This window comes from Saccopteryx bilineata, chromosome 3 (genome assembly GCF_036850765.1).
Source record: "Saccopteryx bilineata isolate mSacBil1 chromosome 3, mSacBil1_pri_phased_curated, whole genome shotgun sequence".
NCBI classification, from domain to species: domain Eukaryota; kingdom Metazoa; phylum Chordata; class Mammalia; order Chiroptera; family Emballonuridae; genus Saccopteryx; species Saccopteryx bilineata.
Window position 1 is genome coordinate 144,008,678 of NC_089492.1, and position 21,561 is coordinate 144,030,238.

Consider the following 21,561-nt stretch of genomic DNA (forward strand, 5'->3'; position numbering starts at 1 on the left):
TAGATAGATAGATGATAGATAGATAGATAGATAGATAGATAGATAGATAGATAGATAGATGATAGATAGATGATAGATGATAGATAATGATGATATAGATAGATAGATAGATAGATAGATAGATAGATAGATAGATAGATAGATGATAGTGGTAGCCCATTGTAGTTTTAATTTGCATTTCCCTAGTGGCATTAACCATCTTTTCTGGTGCTTATTTATTATATCTTCTCTGATAAAGTATCTGTTTAAATCTTTTGCTCATTTTTTATTGAATCATTTGTCTTGTTATTGGCTACAATTCCAGCAGGAACCCTTTCTTTTTGGCAAGAGGAATCAAGATAAGGCGCTCATTGAAATGATACTGCACTAGTACAGGACTCGGCAAATAGATCGAATGCACTAGACAGAGTCCAGCAATCAATACCTTGTGGGTGTTTGGGAAACTGACATACACTAGCAGCAGCCCTTAAAACTGGTTGGGAACTGAAAAATTACTCCACCAATGCTTCTGAAACAATTGGTGATACCAAACTTCGATCTTTATTTCATACTATAAACAAAAATTAAATCACAGGTGAATTCTATAGACTTAATTATCAATAAATTTTAAAATTATTGACCCTAATGAAAAAAGTGTTTTTAAATAATAATCATCAATGGCTGTGACATCTCAAAAACTAAAAGCTGTCCGCAATAAGGTGCTGCTTGATGGGAGCACACACCACCTATGAAATATTCTTGCCAAAAAGCTCTAATCCTAATGTGATCATGTCTCTAGATCAAACCACACCTTTACAAGGATAGAGAAACATATTTAAAATCACCACAGGGATGCTGTCAGCAAAACTCAGACTCTAGAAAACTTCACAGGTCAAACAGCCTGTTTGTTTCAACGAATACATTACAAGGGGTAGCAGAAGGAACAGAGGGGTAATGTATCAATTGAAAGAGATTTAAGATACACATCACTGTTGCAAGTAATAAACCTTATTTGAATCTGAATCAAACTAATAGTTAAATGTATAGATACTGCATATGTACTACAAAATGTCACTCAAACACCTTGCCAGGGTGCCATGCAGGACATGGCACACAAAGGGAAGGAGAAGGGAAATGTATGGGTTCTCTACTGGGAGCACCTCCACACAGACTGGGTTTGCTATGAACGTAGTGCCAGAAAGAGCAACTGCTGTGTGGAGGGCAGGACCTTCTTCCTTTCACCATGGTCCTGGCCCCTCACCCAGCATGAAGAAACTGCAAGTGACCCCTCACTTCACATGTCACAGAGCTGAGGACAAAATGCGCACTTAGTCATTTCAGGAGTCCCAGTATCTAACTGTAGGGTGGAACAAAGGATGGTGGGTGGGTGGATGGATGGATGGATGGATGGACGGACAAACAGATGGATGAACAAATGGATGCCCAACCTAGCAACTGCATCCCCGGAGTCCCACTAAAAGCTCAGACCTGATCCTACTCCAGTGCTCCCAGGATGCAGAGAACTTGAGACATAATTCATAAAGTTATACAAAGTCTAAGCTAGACAAGTCCTAAAAGACCATTTCTTCCAAAATCTTCAATTTATAGAACATGAAACTGAAATCCATACAGGACTATTTGCCCATCATCTTTAGAGGTAGAATCAGGTCTGAAATCCAGGTGTCTTGATCCCTAGTGCCATAGTCTTTGTATTAAGGGGCTATTCTTTAAGTAATGACCCTTTTCCTCCTGTATCCTTAACTAGGTCATTCAACCAACTTTGTGGTGACCGTCCTTTTACCCTCCAAGAGATCCAAAGATTACTGGATTGCCAAGGGGTCTGCTTTGCTCTGTCAGCTGAATGAGTGAAAGGCCAGCTCGCTGTTTACAAAGAAGCATGTCAGAGGTCTTTCCTGAAAGAGCAAGAGTTTGTGTAACATACCTGTGAGCAAAACAGCATTACTTATGATTTGATTTAAGGATAGTAAGTGTGGCTTTTATTTCACTTATAACCTAAAATAAAGTGAGTTTTCTTTCTGTTTGTAATTCAAGCCCTGATGAGAAAGCAGTGGGCTCAGCATCCACCTCTTAAACCTACTCCCCTCCCCAATGAGACCTGGGGGCTTCCCCTCTCTTAAACCTACTCCCCTCCCCATTGAGACCCGGAGGCTTCCCCTCTCTTAAACCTACTCCCCTCCCCAATGGGACCCGGGGGCTTCCCCTCTCTTAAACCTGCTCCCCTCCCCAATGAGACGCAGGGGCTCCCCTCAGTAACCTGGGAGCCCTGGGCAGCCAGAACCCAGCACTTCCTTACCACACAGGCCTCCTTCCTCTTCACACAAATACGAAAAGCCTGGTATACACCTTCAGTGAAGATGAAGACCAGATTCCTAGACCAGATGAAGGCTCAGAGCCATCATCTGGGAGGTTAATGCAGTAACTGCAACAACTGGTAGCAAATGAGCAGGATAATGAGACCCCGGCCCAGGGCGTAGCTCCGCCACCCACACGGCTGTATTACAACCCTTAGAGGGGCCTGCGCTTCCACCCAAGCGCAGGTCGGTCCGCTCAGTGCCGAGGGTTTCCTCTCCCACTTTGGGGTGAGCCTGTGTGGCACTGGCTACATGCGCCCTTGTACACTTAAGCCCCTGCCACCTCAAAGGCTGGTTTAGTTGGGCCAGTGCTAAATGGAGTGTGGCAAACCATTTTGTGTCAACCCTACCAAAAAGCGTCTGCTTCCTCAGCCATAATATAAATTAGGAAACAGGAAATGCCCACCTCGCATGTGGGCCTCTGGAGAAAGCCAACACCCCTTACAGTTGGAAGAACTGGGTCAGTCATAGTAATCCAACCCTCCCCTTTGACCTCCACCTCCCCACCTGCATCCCCATACCCACTGTAATGCCAGAGGTCAAGGCTACGGAGGTTCACACTGGATTCGGGCAGACCACAGAAGAACCATGGAGCCGAAAAGCATTGGGCCACTACCATTTATTAGGTTCTCACAGGGGTAGATGAGCAAACGTGAAAATCGCCCCTGGGGAAAGGACCCGTAGCCTTGTATAGGCTATTCATAAAAGGAGTTTTCTGCCGTGTGCTTACATCACTAAATAGGCAAAGTGATTACAGCTGGAAAACCAGAGAGCAAGCCTGACTACAGCCTTTTCCCTACACCTATCAAAATGAAGAACAGACTCAAGTCACAGAGCAGCAGGGAGCACCACCTCTATTACTCAAGAGTTCAGTGCAGAAATCAGAGGCTTCACTTGGTGTTTCAAGCACGAACAGGTGCTAAGCAAGCCCTGGGAATGGCTGCAGCTGCAGGAGTCAGAGGGCTGACATCAGGCACCACGGCAGCTGCAATCAGAAAGCTGTAGGAAACCATACAACTCACAGCTCCACCAGGGTCGTGCAGCAGATGACTAAACGGGGATGCAAAGCTCAACCCCTGCACAAATGTGTCTGCTGGAACCCGCACCTAACTGCCACTGCCACTGAAGGAAAAGGTCTCTGCCCCCTCTGCCTTCCAGCCTCCCACAAGCACCTCATTACATGAATCTTAGTTACAGCAGCAAGAGAATCTGGGGAAGTTTAGCTTCCCACCCCTGCAACACAGCAGGGGCCAGGGAGGTGCGCATGGATCCTGAGGGCCATCACATCACTCTTTCCATGAGACTCTCAAAGATCTGGGCCCAGGAAATGAGAATAAACCCACAAGAAAGGAAGGAAAGACCACACAGCTGCATTGAGATACACATGTTATGAGAAAACGTTTACACACAAAAGAGTATTTATTTTCACATAATTCATTTACAGTTATTTCATACAGCTCATTTTGTTACAAAACTACCTCAAACACTGTTGGCTGTCCCGGAGTCACTCATAGGAAAGAGAAGAATCAATGCTGACTTTGCTTCGGAACCTCTTCTGGGTTGGGCCTATTGAGGCCAGACCAGAGCGTGGAGGACAGGAAAGGCTGCCCTTCCAGTCCAAAGGGTCGGAGTTTTGTCCTGGCTCCTCCAGTCATTGCAGCAGGGTGTCTTGTTTGGAAAACCAGAACCAGCACCCAGAACACAGGAGTCCAAAGAGACAGGGAAGAAGTCCTGGCCACCATCTGGCTGTGGGGGAGAGTGCCCAGGGCCAGGGAACCGCAGCTTGGCCGAGATGTGTCTGTCCAGCACGGGCTCCTGGAGCAGTGGGCCCACAGCACTAGGAGGCACAGGAAAAGCGTCTCTGGGCACAGCACGGGCCACTGGAGACCCCCCAATGTCAGCATAGCTTCGTTTCACCTCCCCTGAAAAACCAGAACGGATCTTAGTAGGTTAATGAGTTTCTTGTGTCTTTGGCCCTTGATACCACTTCTAACCAAAACCAAATGCAAGCACTAAAACTAACACCATGGGCGATTCTCCCCTGGCTGTTTGGTTCTTGGTTCAAGAATTATTAAAACTTTAGGTGTAAAAGGCCCAACTCAGATTTGCTTAAGCCTCTAGGCATTCTGAGGCAGGGATTTCCTCACTGACTTACACAGGGGACAGCCAAGCCAGGAGGAGTCCTTTCTGGGTCCTAGCTTTCTCTCCTACACCAGCTCAGGGCATCCCAAGAGGATATGAAATGAGAAGCCCATGACCTGGTCCTTTCAGCTCAGCTGTAAAGGGCCCAACTCCATGGCCACCTTGAAGGAAAATGACCCAGATTTAAAAAGGCCTGAACAGTTCATTTTATCCCTCCATCTGTGAAGGACGGTTAAGGAATCAGGCACCATGGGCAACACAGACATCAGAAGGATCTGTCTCTGTTCTCCAGGTCCCGTTTTACTGCTAGCTTCTGTCCATTTAAAAATGCAAATGTGACAGCACACTGGATTCCTGCTCCAAACCTTTCAGCGGCTCCTTCCCTCAGCGTGAGACTCTTCCAGCACTGCACTTGTCTCCTCTTCCGGACCCATCTCACAGCACTCCCGCTTGACCTCCCGGGCTCCTGCTGCAATTACTTACCTGGATTTCCTTAACAGGCTCACTCTTTTCACACCAGGCTTTCACACTGTTCCCTTTGCTTGGAACTCTTTTCCTCCTTGTTCAGTTATTTCTTCATTCATTCAACATTTATTATCACACGCCTGTGCAGCCACTGGGACCCTGAATCTCCTGATCCAAACTCAGAAGCTCTATTCATTGGACTCTACTCATCACCCACTGGGAGGTCTTTCCTGACCCCCCCCAACCCCACTCTAAGTTAAGCAGTAACCTCCCACACACATAATACACATGACCACGCAACCTACACTTGGCTTGCAGAATATCAACTCAAATCCAGTCCCTCCCCAGACTACGAGCTCCGTGAAGGCAGAGGGCCAATGTTTGTCTGGTTCATTCCAAAGCCACAACAGCAGAAAGACAGGAGGAACTTTGTAAGTTTGGGTGGAATTGAATTAGATTCTGGACCCCAAGCCTCGCAGGAGTAGTTCTTCCATCAGCCTTATGCCCTGCAGCCCAGGCTGGGTCACCACCTGGTCCATCCACCTCTGCTCCACCCCCAAGGCACCTCAGAGAGGGCACACATTCTGAGGCACTACCTCCCTGTAGAATGTGGGGGCTGAACAGACCCCCTGTCCAGAGTTGCGTCCAGCTCTGTAAAACTATGAATTCTCCTTATCTGTGATCAGTGGTGGGATTTAAATAATTTAACAACTGGTTCTCTGCCCTAATGACTGTTTTAAGTACAAAAAACAATATACCAAAAAATAGTTTATTATTTCCTGCACTTAATACTTAAATAAGTACAAGAAAGGTACATAAAACTAGGTTATGTTCTAAGAAAGTTTTAAAATATTAATGAAGATTAATGTAACATACATTTTCTTCATTTTATAGATACTAAATGAAAATTTCTAGACTGAATTGATAAGTGGCATAGGCTACACACATTAAATACAATCAAATAATGTGTATGACAAACCTGTTTGTCACCGGAAAGTTGTGAGCATTCTTCCATGGCTTCTGAAATGGGCAATAAAATAACCCTTGAAATCTATATTTCTATTGGTTCATTGTCCTAACTCCCTATTGGTTTCACCTTCGAGAACAGAAGTGTACTCATAATCTCAGGGGAATTTTGGGCATAACACAAAGCTGAAACAAATGACAGTTTGTCACCCCCTGGTTGTTTGACACTTTTTCTCTTTACCTTATATGTTTGTTTACTGATGTAACAAACATAGGGGAATTAAAATGTAGTTTTTCACCAAAAGTATAATGAGTTTTATGAAATAAATAAATATTACAAGCATAGTTCCATCAAATTTTTTTCACCCATGGACAGAATGAACATTACCACAGTGCTTAGATCACACTGTTGCACAGATGAATGTTAAAAAAGAGTAAGGAATGTAAATTTGTGATTTCCACATTGGGCAGCTGCCCAGGCACCCACCTTATAGAGAATCCTGATTACAGTGCCATTTTAACACCTGGTTTGGGGAACTCAACAAAAAATTAGGCATCAGTTCTGCTGAACAGTGAGAACCAGCTGAATCCCAGCACTGTCTGTGATGGAGAAACTCCTGGCAGACCCCATTCTTGACAGCCTCATTCTCCTTCCACCTCATTCTACTTCTACCCGTTTACTTAACAGCTCCATCCATGCCCCTGCTACTTCCACCATTCCTTAACAAAGATAAACACGTGGCCCTTACCCTGTCTTTAAGCAACTACCTTTAATCTGGATTTATCTCTGTCACGGTGAACAGACCACTGCCCCCGCCCAGGAAAGGGTGGGCAGCTCTGTGAGGGGGCGTTCACCCTCCCTACAGAGCCCTGAGCCAGCCCCCCTTGAGCAGTGTGAGGGCACCCCTAGGTAGAGGATGGGCGGCTCCGGCCCTGCCCCACCCGCGGTCTCCCCTTCCCTCCAGGGCGACCCACAGATGGCAGATTGCTAACAGAAAGTGCCACTGCCTCCAGGGCGCCCGCCCCCACTTCTTCAGGAACTACTTCTTTACCTCGCTTGGCAGGGCACTTCTGGACAGGGACACGCAGCAGTGAGTGCACTGCAGGCCCAGCTTCCAGGCACAATGGCTCCAGGGTAGGTACCTCCAGAGCACAGATGGCCAAGGGGGTGGGCTTCCATGAGGGACTTTTACTCCTCCCTGTAGACAGGGATGAAAGGAAGAGAGATCTGAAGAAGGGTCACACAGCATGGCACCTCGCGCATGCGTGTACACACACACACACACACACACACACACACACACACACACCCATCACCCCTTCAGGCTCAGGCCCTGACAGGTAATGTGAAAGGTGAAGCCAGCTGGGGAGGGGAGGGTTCTCCAAACCATCATTTTGACATCTTTATTTCTCACTCACATAGCCTCACTGTACTCTTCTCCAAATCTCACAGCCCTGCGTGGGGAAATGTAAGATTTTTTTTTTTTTTTTTTTCCTGAAGCTGGAAACAGGGATAGACAGACAGATTCCTGCATGTGCCCGACCGGGCGGGATCCACCCGGCACGCCCACCAGGGGGCAACGCTCTGCCCCTCCGGGGCATCGCTCTGTTGCGACTAAAACCACTCCAGCGTCCGGGGCAGAGGCCAAGGAGCCATCCCCAGCGCCCAGGCCATCTTTGCTCCAATGGAGCCTCGGCTGCGGGAGGGGAAGAGAGAGACAGAGAGGAAGGAGAGGGGGAGGGGCGGAGAAGCAGATGGGCGCTTCTCCTGTGTGCCCTGGCCGGGAATCGAACCCGGGACTTCTGCATGCCAGGCCGACGCTCTACCACTGAGCCAACCGGCCAGGGCCTAAGATTTATTTTTAACTACATATAAGTATTGCCTTTCCCTGAATGGGTCACCACTGTCTAGAAAGTCACTAAAAATTACAGAATTTAAAGAAAGGTGAAAGTCTTTAAATGCCATTTACTTAGAATAATGGAAGTAACCCTTAACTCTCTTAATCCCTTCTGTACCCTTTGAAGTGCTCTGCTCAGAGAGAGGCTGCTTGGCTGCTGGTAGCACCACATCCTCAGGGGAGGGGCTGCTAGTTTCACGGGGCTGACTCCTAATCACCTCACCCAGGTCTGACTATAAACCGTCTCTTCCAAAGCGCACGTGTTTTTCACAATGAATGAGAATCTCAAACTTGCTTTTAGTTTTTCCATAAACATGACTATAATCCCCCAAAAAAACTCTTCCAGTGAGGAAATAAGCCATTAGAAGGATCAACTTCTCCCTACAGCATGACTTTTGTCAAGGCTTGGGGTGAGGGGACAGTAAGAAAAGGATCCCAGTCACAGGAGGTCAATCCCATTGTCCCTGGTATAGGAGGAAGGAGGCCCGAGGAAAGGGAGGCTGAGCCCCTGCACAGGAGTGTGGCAGCAGCACCAGCATTGTAAAAAGGCAATCACTTGCTCTGATTCTGCCTGGATGAGCCACCCACCTGTCAGAATCAGGCTGCAGTTCTGACCCACAACCTCACAGAACCGGAAAGTCCAGTTAGTCTTCATGGCCCTCTGTGAGGAAGCAAGGAGGTGTCAGATAAAAAACAGAAAAGAGAAAGACCCAGGTTGGGGGGGAAAAAAAAAGTAAAAGAAGGGAATTCCTCAAATGGCAAGGAAAAAAATAAAAGGCTGAACCATCCAATAAAAATTATCTTTACTACTCCTGGGTGTTTTTTTTTATTCAGCGAGAGGAGGGGAGGCAGAGAGACAGACTCCCACATGCACCCAGACCAGGATCCACCCAGCAAGCCCACTCAGGGCAGTACTCTGCCCATCTGGAGCATTGCTCTGTTGCTCAGCAACCAAGTTCTTCTTGGCACCTGAGGCAGAGGCCATGGAGCCATACTGAGCTCCCCGAGGCCAACTCACTCCAATTGAGCCATGGCTTCAGGAGGGGAGGAGAGAGAGACAGAGAAGTGAGTGGGAAGGGTGAAGAAGCAGATTGGTTTTTCTCCTGTGTGCCCTGACTGGAAATTGAACCCAAGACATCTACACACTGGGCTGAGGCTCTACCACTGAGCTAACTTGCCAGGGCCTATCCTAATTAATTCTTTAAAGACCTTAAGCATTCTGCAGATTAAGCCAGCACAAGATAAAGCATTGACTACTGTGCCTCAAGTGCCCACCTTAGAGACAAGGGCGAAGGGGCTGGTTTTCTTGGCTGGGAAGGGGAAGATCCTGGCCCATGATGCTCAGTGCAGTCCCCAAGCCCCAAGCACAGTGCTCGCTGTTTAGCCAATGAAACACATTCTATGAAAGCCAGAAGGTGGCTCAGAGAAGCACCTCCAGGGGCAGCTGGGCACAGGGTCATCCCCGAGGCAGCTGCCCCAAACTCCTCCTTCAGTGGCTAAGTAGGGATCTGGGGAAGGAAGCTTCTGGGACACTGTGTATGTTTAAGGGGGTGAGGGGTGGTCTCACTGAAACAAGTAAGACTACTTGGAGAAAGACCACAGATGAGTTTCTGAGAAAAATATCTCTAAGGGCCAAATGAAACTTACGGAGTTTCCTCTGAGCCATAACACTCCCAGTGACTTGGAGCCCTTGTGAGACTGCCACCTAACACACAACCCAGGAGGCAAGTCACTGCCACCTCGCTCTGTCTCCTCCAGATGGCAGCACTTCATCGCCTACTGTCCAGTGTTCAGCTAAAGGTCTCTCAGGGACTCCATCCCGCCAAGGGCAGGGCCCTGGAGGCACAACTGGACCTGCCTTCTTTGGGACAAACCTCTGGAGCAAGCCAGGGTGGCCATCTTATCTGTCCGGACAGCTAGGGGAAGTAACAACCCCCCTGATGCTCTCTGAAGCCCTGGAGTAGGGGGCAGGAAACACGTGAAGACTCCATAAAAACAACAAAGAGCCCCAAAGTCACCCCAACAAAACCAGAGTGAGGTCAGATTCCACTTCCTCAGAAGCTCTGGCTTCTCTTAAGGCCCCATACTCTGATAGGATCAACGACTGCTGGTCATTCTTCTGTAGCTGACCCTCCTTGCTGTGCTTGGCAAAGTCTGACCAGTCCGACAAATTTGGGGTTTCAGAGAGTGACTCACACACAGATTAGCAAATTCCTCAAAAAGAACTCAAATTTACAAAGTTGATCCCAAATCCCTCTTCCAGGCGGTTCGTCCTGATGGAGTGTGGCACTGACCTCGCCTCCTAGCTCCAGGCTCAGGAACGGGGCATCAGTCACCCAGGACACAGGTACTATTCCTGGACAGTCAAACAGCGCAGGTGCAGCAGGAAGCACACCCAACAGGGAGCCAGGCCAGGAGGCCAGGAAGAGGAAGCGAGGCAAAGGAGACAGTACTGGGTCCTGGCTGAGTGCCCCTGGCCATTCTCACTGCCCCCTCTTTATCCCCATTCTATTCCTTTCTTTGGAGTTTGTGCTAACATTTTCTTGCATGTTTACAACAAAGGCTCACAAACAGAATGGTTTAAACAACAGAAATGCATCCCCTTACAGTTCTAGATGTTTCAAGTCTGAAATCAAGCAGGGGACAGGGTCATGCTCCCTCTGAAGGCACTAGGAAAGTATCTGTTCCAGGCCCTGCTTCTAGCTTCTGGTAGTTTCTTGGCTTGTGGTTGCATAACTCTAACCTTCACATGGCATTCTTCCTGTGGCCAAATTTCCCCTTTCTATAAGGACACAGTCATGTTGGATTAGTGCCTATTAGTGACCTCATCTTAACTTGATCATCTACAATAACCCTATTTCCAGATGATGCCATATTCAAAGGTCCTGGGGGTTAGAATTTCAATGTAAGAATTTGAGGACAGAGAAAAAAAGATGGCAGCGGAGTAGGCAGATGCACAGATGCCCAGCTCTCACCACAAACTAGAATACAAATCAATTTAGGAAAAATCAGCATGAAAAACAAACTCTGAACTGCAAGAACAGCTCGCAAAAACCAAGGAGCAAAGAAAAAACCACAACAATCCTAGTAAGGAGTGCCTGAACCTCCTCTGCTTACTGGAATGGAGGGGGAGGGGGTGAGGCTGAGAGCCCAGAGAGGATCTCAGAGGGAAAAGAGCAGAAACTACTGCTCACAGCCACTTGCCTGGCGACCAGGTAGCGAGGTGCGATGAAAAGACTAGCTTATCTCCCAAGTGCAAAGGACAGGGAGAGGGACAGACTGTGAGGGGCTAAGGAATGCAGGAAACGAACTAAAAAAGCTGACTCATCTGTGCTGGAGGCAACCATAGCTGGGGGAGGGACTGAACCTTTCACAAAACAGAGCTGAAGTGCTTCCGGATCAGAGATCTCCGGACATCTCTCCAGCTCCAATCAGCGCAACAAGACACAGCTGAAAACAAGAAGTGGGGAGGAGGGGCAGTAACTCAGGTTTCCATGGAGATCTGAGATACACCACCCCCTACTGAAGCTGAGAAAACACCCTGCCCCCAGTGAGATTAGCTGGATAAAGAGACCTTCAGAGTCTCAGGTTACACCCATCGCATTCCTGGATATAGTTTCGAGGAAGCCCCCTACTGAGATCAGTAAATAAGACTATCACCTGTTAAGAAAACAAACAAATCAAGACTTCAAAGCTGCCCAAATCCAAAAGTGGATTACAGAAAACAACTGATACCAACCCAAGAAGACCTAGAAATAACACAACTGAAAACTGGAGGCAGACAACACCAAGCCTAGACTCAACCAGCTCTACAAAGAAAACACCCAAAAAAGAGGATGAGAAGACAAAGGAGTGCAATCCAAATGAAACCACAAGAGACACCTTCGAGAGATGAACTGAGTGATATGGAAATAATCAAACTTCCAGATGCGGAGTTCAAAATAATGATTGTAAGGATGTTTAGGGATCTTAGAACAACAATGGATGGTCATTATGAACACCTAAATAAAGAAATAGCAAGTATAAAAAAGAACCAGTCCGAGATGACAAATACAATATCAGAAATAAAGACCACAATGGAAGGAATTAAAAACAGGATAGATAGAGCAGAGGATCGAATCAGCGAGTTAGAGGACAACTGGAATGAAGTCATGAAAGCAGAGAAGAAAAGAGAAAAGAGACTCAAAAAGTCAGAGGAAACTCTTAGAGAGCTCTGTGACAACATGAAGAGAAATAACATCCGCATCATAGGGGTTCCTGAAGAAGAAGAAAAAGAACAAGGGATAGAGACTTTGTTCAATCATATCATAGCTGAAAACTTCCCTAAATTAATGCAAGAGAAACTCTCACAAGTCCAAGAAGCACAGAGGACTCCATTAAAGAGAAACCCAAAGAAACCTACACCAAGACACATCATAATTAAAATACCAAAGCTAAGCGATAAAGAGAAAATATTAAAAGCTGCAAGAGAAAAAAAAGTTATCACCTACAAAGGAGCCCCCATAAGGATGACATCTGACTTCTCAACAGAAACACTTGAGGCCAGAAGGGAATGGCAAGAAATATTCAAAGTAATGCAGAACAAGAACCTACAACCAAGACTACTTTATCCAGCAAGGCTATCGTTTAAAATCGAAGGAAAAATAAAAGGCTTCCCAGACAAAAAACAACTCAAGGAATTCATTATAACCAAACCAATGTTGCAGGAAATGTTAAGGGGCCTGTTGTAAACAGATCAAAGTGGGAAAAGAATATAGCAAAAAAAGGAATACACCTTTAAAGAAGAAAATGGCAATAAACAACTACATATCAATAATAACCTTAAATGTAAATGGATTAAATGATCCAATCAAAAGACATAGGGTAGCTGCGTGGATAAGAAAACAGAACCCATACATATGTTGTCTACAAGAGACACACCTTAGAACAAAAGACACACATAGATTGAAGGTAAAAGGATAGAAAAAAACATTTCATGCAAACAGAAATGAAAGAAAAACTGGGGTAGCAATACTTATATCAGACAAATTGGACTTTAAAACAAAGGATATAGTAAGAGATAAAGAAGGCCACTACATAATGATAAAGGGAGTAATCCAACAGGAAGATATAACTATTATAAATATCTATGCACCTAATATAGGAGCACCCAAATATATAAAGCAGACTTTGATGGATTTAAAGGGCGAGATCAACAGCAATACTATAATAGTAGGGGATTTCAATACCCCACTAACATCACTAGATAGATCCTCAAGAAAGAAAATCAACAAAGAAACAGCAGACTTAAAGGACATATTAGATCAACTCGATTTAATAGATATCTTCAGAACCTTTTACCCTAAAGCAACAGAATATACATTCTTTTCAAGTGCTCATGGTACATTCTCTAGGATAGACCATATGTTAGGGCACAAAAGTGCTCTCAACAAATTTAAAAAGACTGAAATCATATCAAGCACTTTCTCCGATCACAACGGCATGAAACTAGAAATGAATCACAACAGAAAAGCTCAAAAATTCTCAAACACATGGAAACTAAATAGCAGGTAGTTAAATAATGAATGGATTAAGAATGAGATCAAAGAAGAAATAAAAAAATTCCTAGAGCCCTGGACGGTTGGCTCAGCGGTAGAGCGTCGGCCTAGCGTGTGGAGGACCCGGGTTCGATTCCCGGCCAGGGCACACAGGAGAAGCGCCTATTTGCTTCTCCACCCCTCCGCCACGCTTTCCTCTCTGTCTCTCTCTTCCCCTCCCGCAGCCAAGGCTCCATTCGAGCAAAGATGGCCCGGGCGCTGGGGATAGCTCTGTGGCCTCTGCCGCAGGCGCTAGAGTGGCTCTGGTCACAACATGGCGATGCCCAGGATGGGCTGAGCATCGCCCCCTGGTGGGCAGAGCATCGCCCCTGGTGGGCGTGCCGGGTGGATCCCAGTCGGGCGCATGCGGGAGTCTGTCTGACTGTCTCTCCCTGTTTCCAGCTTCAGAAAAATGAAAAAAAAAAAATTCCTAGAAACGAATGAAAATGAGCATACAACAACTCAAAATTTATGGGACACAGCAAAAATAGTGCTGAGAGGGAAGTTCATAGCACCACAGGCACACTTTAAGAAGCTAGAAAAAGCTCAAATAAACAACTTAACCCTGCATCTAAAAGAATTAGAAAAAGAACAGCAAGTAAAGCCAAAATGTAGTAGAAGGAAGGAAATAATAAAGATCAGAGCAGAAATAAATGACATAGAGGCTAAAGAAACAATACAGAAGATCAATGAAACTAGGAGCTGGTTCTTTGAAAAGGTAAACAAGATTGATGAACCTTTAACTAGACTCACCAAGAAAAAGAGAGAGAGGACTCAAATAAATAAAATTAGAAATGAGAGAGGAGAAATAACAACTGACACAATAGAAATACAAAATATTGTAAGAAAATACTATGAAGAACTGTATGCCAAAAAACTAGACAACCTAGATGAAATGGACAAATTCCTTGAAACATACAATCTTCCAAAAATCAATCTGGAAGAATCAGAAAACCTACACAGACCGATTACAACAAATGAGATCAAAACAGTTATCAAAAAACTCCCAACAAAGAAAAGTCCAGGGCCCAATGGCTTCACAACGGAATTCTACCAAATATTCAAAGAAGAACTAACTCCTATCCTTTTCAAACTATTTCAAAAAATTCAAGAGGAAGGAAGACTTCCAAGCTCCTTTTATGAGGCGAGGATAATTCTGATTTCAAAACCAGGCAAAGACAACACAAAGAAAGAAAATTATAGGCCAATATCTCTGATGAATATAGATGCTAAAATCCTCAACAAAATATTAGCAAACCGGATCCAACAATATATGGCAAAAATCATACACCATGATCAAGTGGGATTTATTCTGGGGAGGCAAGGCTGGTACAATATTCGTAAATCAATCAATGTGATTCATCACATAAACAAAAAGAAGGAGAAAAACCATATGATAATTTCAATGGATGCAGAAAAAGCATTTGATAAAATCCAGCACCCATTCATGATCAAAACTCTCAGCAAAGTGGGAATACAGGGAACATACCTCAACATGATAAAAGCCATCTATGAGAAACCCACAGCCAACATCATACTCAATGGGCAAAAATTAAAAGCAATACCCTTAAGATCAGGAACAAGGCAGGGGTGCCCCCCTTTCACCACTCTTATTTAACATAGTCCTGGAAGTCCTAGCCACAGCAATCAGATAAGAAGAAGAAATAAAAGGCATTCAAGTTGGAAAAGAAGAAGTAACACTATCATTATTTGCAGATGATATGATATTGTATATAGAAAACCCTAAAGTCTCAGTCAAAAAGCTACTGGATCTGATAAATGAATTCAGCAAAGTGGCAGGATATAAAATCAATACTCAGAAATCAGAGGCATTTTTATACACCAACAATGAACAGTTAGAAAGAGAAATTAAGGAAACAATCCCCTTTACAATTACAACCAAAAAAATAAAGTACCTAGGAATAAACTTAACCAAGGAGACTAAAGACTTGTACTCGGAAAATTACAAAGCATTGATAAAATAAATCAAGGAAGATACAAACAAGTGGAAGCATATACCGTGCTCATGGTTAGGAAGAATAAACATCATTAAAATGTCTATATTACCCAAAGCAATCTATAAATTCAATGCAATACCAATTAAAATACCAATGACATACTTCAAAGATATAGACCACATATTCCAAAAATTTATATGGAACCAAAAGAGAACACAAATAGCCTCAGCAATCTTAAAAAAGAAGAATAAAGTGGGAGGTATCACACTTCCTGATATCAAGTTATACTACAAGGCCATTGTATTCAAAACAGCCTGGTACTGGCATAAGAACAGGCATATAGATCAATGGAACAGAACAGAGAACCCAGAAATAAACCCACAGCTCTATGGACAACTGATATTTGACAAAGGAGGCAAGGAAATACAATGGAGTAAAGACAGCCTCTGTAACAAATGGTGTTGGGAAAATTGGACAGCTACCTGCAAAAAAATGAAACTAGATCACCAGCTTATACCACTCACAAAAATAAACTCAAAATGGATAAAAGACTTAAATGTAAGCCGTGAAACCATAAGCATCTTAGAAGAAAACATAGGCCGTAAGCTCTCGGACATCTCTCGGAGCAATATATTTGCTGATTTATCTCCATGGGGAAGTGAAATAAAAGACAGGATAAACAAATGGGACTATATCAAACTAAAAAGCTTCTGCACAGCTAAAGACAACAAGCATAGAATAAAAAGACAAAGTACACAATGGGAGAACATATTTGACAATACGTCTGATAAGGGGTTAATAACCAAAATTTATAAAGAACTCATAAATCTCAACACCAGGAAGACAAACAATCCAGTCCAAAAATGGGCAAAAGAGATGAATAGACACTTCTCCAAAGAGGACATACAGATGGCCAACAGGCATATGAAAAAATGCTCAACAACACTAATCATTAGAGAAATGCAAATTAAAACCACAATGAGATATCACCTCACACCAGTCAGAATAGCGCTCATCAACAAAACAACACAGAATAAGTGCTGGCAAGGATGTGGAGAAAAGGGAACCCTCCTGCACTGCTGGTGGGAATGCAGACTGGTGCAGCCTCTGTGGAAAACAGTATGGAGATTCCTCAAAAAACTGAAAATCGAACTGCCTTTTGACCCAGCTATCCCACTTTTAGGAATATACCCCAAGGACACCACAGAATGGCTCCAAAAGGAGAAATGCACCCCCATGTTTGTGGCAGCATTGTTCACAATAGCGAAGATGTGGAAACAGCCCAAGTGTCTGTCAGAGGACGAGTGGATTAAAAAACTTTGGTACATATATACTATGGAATACTACTCAGCCATAAGAAATGATGACATCAGATCATTTACAATAACATGGATGGACCTTGATAACATTATACGGAGTGAAATAAGTAAATCAGAAAAAAAACTAAGAACTATATGAATCCATACATAGAAGGGACATAAAAATGAGACTCAGAGACATGAACAAGAATGTGATGGCAACAGGGGTGGGGGTTGGGGGTTGGGGGGAGGGAGGATGGGGTGAAGAAGGAGAGAGGGGTTGGGGGAGGGGAGGGGCACAAAGAAAACCAGATAGAAGGTGACAGAAGACAATCTAACTTTGGGGGAGTGGTATACAGCACAATCAAATGTCAAAATAATCTAGAGATGTTTTCTCTCAACATATGTACCCTGATTTATCAATGTCACTGCATTAAATTTAATAAATAAATTTAAAAAAAAAAAGAATTTGAGGACACAAGTCAATTTATAAAACATGTCAATCTCAACTCTACTAATCTTTTTAATTGTTAATATGCATTTGGTAAAAATTTTAAACAATACAAATAAATAGTTTTTTCCCAATTTTTTTACTAATTGTCATTCCTAAAAATATTCATTACATGTCAGTGTTTATCTCTTTCAGGGGACAGTCTCTATATGTAAAAGCAGGTAGATAGATAAAGGATGGATGGATGGATGGATGGATGGATGGATGGATGGATGGATGGATCCTCCACATTTTTGTTTTGCTCCTTCAGCCTTTAAGCAGTCAAATAAAAGCTTTTCTATGAATAAATACTCCCATCCAAGTACTAACCAGGCCCAACCCTGCTTAGCTTACGAGATCGGGTGTGTTCAGGGTGGTATGGCCATAGACTATGAATAAATACTGAAGCCATACATTATAAGGTTAAACAATCAGGAAACAAAAGCCAACATTTGGCAAACGGGTATGTTCCACTGCTTTTTAAAGTAAATGCACCCTGAGGCCTCTTTATCTACAAGATAACATCAATTATGAAGGCAAATCATGGAAAAGGAAAAGAAAAGTTCCAACTGCAGGAAGGGACAATATTAAGGTTTCTAGTAACCTTTCAGAAAGAAGGCAAGTTAGGTACAGAAGTCCCTCGGAGGGTCCCCAAAGGTGTCCCCACTGCCCCCAACCCAAGGCTGTCCTGGGACCTCTGCTCTGGGCTCAGGTTAATGCAGAAGTAATCCAGGCAGAATTCTACAACTAAAGATTTCAGGAAACCCTACAAAAATTCAGGTTCATTTCTGTAAGGTCTCAGACCAGCCTCTTCTTCCAGGTGGAACCCAGGTGGCTTGGTTTTCCCAGAAAGCTTCTAAGCCAGGGTTTCCCAAACCACAGATTGCAACTCATTACCCAGCACCTTCTTGTTGACAGGAATCTTGGCATGTTCTACCCACTGCTCTGGAGCTTATTTCCTTTAATCTTGGTGTCAGACGCACGGTGGACTGCTCCGTGCTTTCTAAACCACAGTGAGCATGAGCACCAGCCTCCTGCGATGAGCATCTTCTGTAATACAGCCATGCTGCTGTGAATCACATCCTCCATTCACCCCAGGCAGGGCTAGCAACCACTGACTGGATTAAATCGGGGTGAGAGCTCCAAGTACATGAAGAAATGAATATCTAACGCATCCAACTCTTTCAAATATGAAATGTCTCCAGAGAGCTGCTGCTACGTGTTGCCTTGCAGTCAATGCCTGGCCCGATTCTCCCACCCTGAGGGACAATTCTCAGCACTAGAGCTTTCAGGGTCTGACTCACATCCTCACCAGGAAGGATGTGGGCTGTCAGGGTGTTGGCAGATGCAGCCAACTTGCTTCTGAAACCATATTGCTTCCGCATGCTTTTCACACAGACCATAACCTTCCTGTGGACTAACCTAGGAACCACTATCTAAATCATTTCCAAAAATCGACATTCTAAGTTCCCAACTCTAGCTTTTGGGAACCTCTGAGAAGCTCCTGCGTTACTATCTTCCCAAGCTTGTAGCAACAACAAATTCTCTTAAAGAAAAATTGACAGCTAGCAGGTGCCTTCACATAGGTCCCTGACACTCACAGCCAATCTTTTAACAGCACCTGAAGGCAAAGCAAGATGTATTAAAGAAAAAAGGACAAAAGGTGGAGGTGGTGCAATATTAGAACTCTGAGCACCCTAGAGGGGGAGAGCAAAGAGAGTTAACCTGGTGTATTTACAATCATAATAGTTATAATAATAGCAGCCACAGCCCCTCCCCCACTGCCTACCCCAGAGGAGTCAGCACGTCCTCTGGGAGGTAGAGCTACATTTGCTAAGGAAGATGGGGTTCCTCTCCTCAGGGGTGCCTGTTGGGAGGGGACAGGACAAAATGGTGTGTGATGACAACAGATCACAGAGGGCTCTGGAGGACAAACACAAACAGTGGGAGTTCAAGTGGAGGTAGGGCCGCAGAGACAGATGAGCCATCACAGTCACTGTCTACAGTTTGGCTCACACCCCATGCCCTCATCAAAACGCAGATGGTGCCAAGAGCAGTGAATCTATATGACAGCATTGCCTGTCCACAGCAGCCAGGCAGTGGGCATGATCAACACCTCATGGCGGGCTTGCAGCAACAGAGTACATGGAAGGAGAGTATATTTTCAAAGATGCCTCAGTGCTTGAGAGCAATGTGACCCTGATCAGTAAGAGAGAAGTGTGACTGATGTGCATAACCACATGCAAACGGGGACCATGGGCGCCTCACCTGCCAGCCCATCCTCCACCACACCTCATGCCAGATCACAGGCCTGACCAGCCAGACTATGAAGAGCGTGCTACACGTGGCCAGGCCACCAGAGGAAGAGGCCACAGGTCTCTGTGGGAGCGGGGGTGGGGTGGGGTGGGGTGGCAGAACTGTCCTTTACCCTTCTAGGTTCTTTTGGCTGGTCTAATTATTATATAGACACAAGTCAGATTAATGAGAGAAAAATGACAAAATTTAATTACATATGTGTGTATGGGAACTCCACACACATGAGAGAGTCACAGACAGAAAGGGAAAATGAGGCATATATGGCATCCTGAGCTAAGAACAAGGTGAGGTACCTGAGATTTCAGAGGGGACAGAGGTCATTCACGGGATGACAAGAACAGATGTTCAGTAATTAGAAGTTTGTCCTGCTGTGTAGATAAGTCATAAAAACTTATTTCTGGTAAGAACTCTAATTATGGGCAAAGCCCCTAATTTAAATTCTTTAAGGGAAAAGTAGGAGTTTCTCATGAGCCTGCAGAGTCTCAATTGCCTTCAGTTCAAAATAATTCATGTGCCAAAGCCACACATATTGGGGAGAGACCGAAGTGTTCTGAACACTTTGACCTTCAAGACGTTAGAGCTAACCAAGCTACTTCCCCTGAAACCTATAAAGATCTCTGTCCGCATCCATATGAAACAACTGCAATGTCTGAAGCTTGCCACTGGCAGTTCCTGCTATTCTCATCATGTCCCATTAGATACATAGGAAGATTGCCTATTGGAAAAAACACATTTATCTCTTGAGGCCACCAATGGAGAGTCTTGACCGAACCCATGCCACCTGAGCTGGGGATACCGTAGACATGCCTGTGTCCGTGCAGAGGACAAGCAGAATACAGTGGAAATCTCTGCAAACATACAAGGAGATGGGCTTAGATGTGCTTTGGGACATGTCCCACAATACTTTTGTTCCCTGAGGCTCACCTGCAAAATACATTGCATTTGGAAGGGCTCAGGGCCCAATGAGCCACCCCTGGGGGACTTGCCATCTTGGAGAGTTTCCTGCTGCTTCTCCAGAATATAGAAAGCTCTTTTTTTTTTAAGAAAAGACTTCTCTTTATTAGCAAGCTCTTCATTTTGAACACTTACTATCCCAAGTCAGGCACTGTGGTCTATTATGGGACATTTTAACAATTAGAAATTCCTTCCTTCTTTCTGAGCTCCTTGTTTCCCCATGATTGTCTTGTACTCATTTTTGTAGCTATCAATAACAATGTGTGTTTCCCCAAATGCATAAGTTGTTAGCAGGCATCAAAATGAAACATCTTTCCTATAGTAACACTAGCACGTGTGTAATATGTAAGTGCACGGGGGACCGTGACGGTTCTCCCCCGGCACTGGGGCTCTCCACTCAAAATTGAAATGACCACAGAAAGGAGGTTCCTGCATTAAACAGGAAACTGGATGTGATGACCTCAAATGTTCTTCCACTTAGAAGTCCTTGATTTATTCCATCTCCAGTGAGGGAGCAGGCCCTCTGTTCTCACTTTCTGTCCTCTCTGTCTCACTTGTTTCTCCTCACAGGCCAAGGGGCTCCATGGCTGGAGAAGGGGGTCAGGATCGGGTGTCTCTCAGGTGGTCCCTGAGGTGTCTGAGCCACCTCCTCTTGTTATGCTAGGGAAGGGAAGCCAAAGCTCCACCCCGCAAGATTGTTCATGGACGGTCCTTTCTATAGTCAGGGAACTTACAGGGCCTCCACAGGACCAACACAGGAGTAGCCACAGGGATTAAAGCAAGTGTTCTGAGTGTGACAGCAACCAAGTCTACAGGCCCAGGAAAACACAGCAATGACAGGAATCACCAGCAAAAGTCCAGGAAGGAACACAGCCAGCACAACCATGCAGGAAAGGGGTGCGGCCAACATGTACTCACAGAGTGTGAGCAGGATGGAGGAGGGTGCTGGAAGCCGGTCCTAGCCCAGGCATGGCCAACATACGGCCCGCGGGCCGTAATGAGTTTATGCAGCTGCAATTAAATTTTTAATATTCTCACTACTTTAAAATCTCAAGGCCCTGGCCGGGTGGCTCAGCGGTAGAGCATCGGCCTGGCCTGCAGGAGTCCCGGGTTCGATTCCCAGCAAGGGCACACAGGAGAAGCGCCC

The 21,561-nt window shown here is 44.9% G+C and overlaps 1 protein-coding gene across 1 annotated transcript in view; it reads left to right on the top strand.

The window, feature by feature from the left end:
* DNAH6 (dynein axonemal heavy chain 6) overlaps nt 1-1,962 on the top strand; it is a 319,440-nt gene extending 317,478 nt beyond the window's left edge. Inside the window, exon 77 of the mRNA XM_066267533.1 lies at nt 1,745-1,962. Coding sequence (XP_066123630.1) covers nt 1,745-1,848 — 104 coding nt within the window. The 3' untranslated portion in view covers nt 1,849-1,962. The remainder of the gene's footprint in view (nt 1-1,744) is intronic.
* Nucleotides 1,963-21,561: the final 19,599 nt, after the last annotated feature.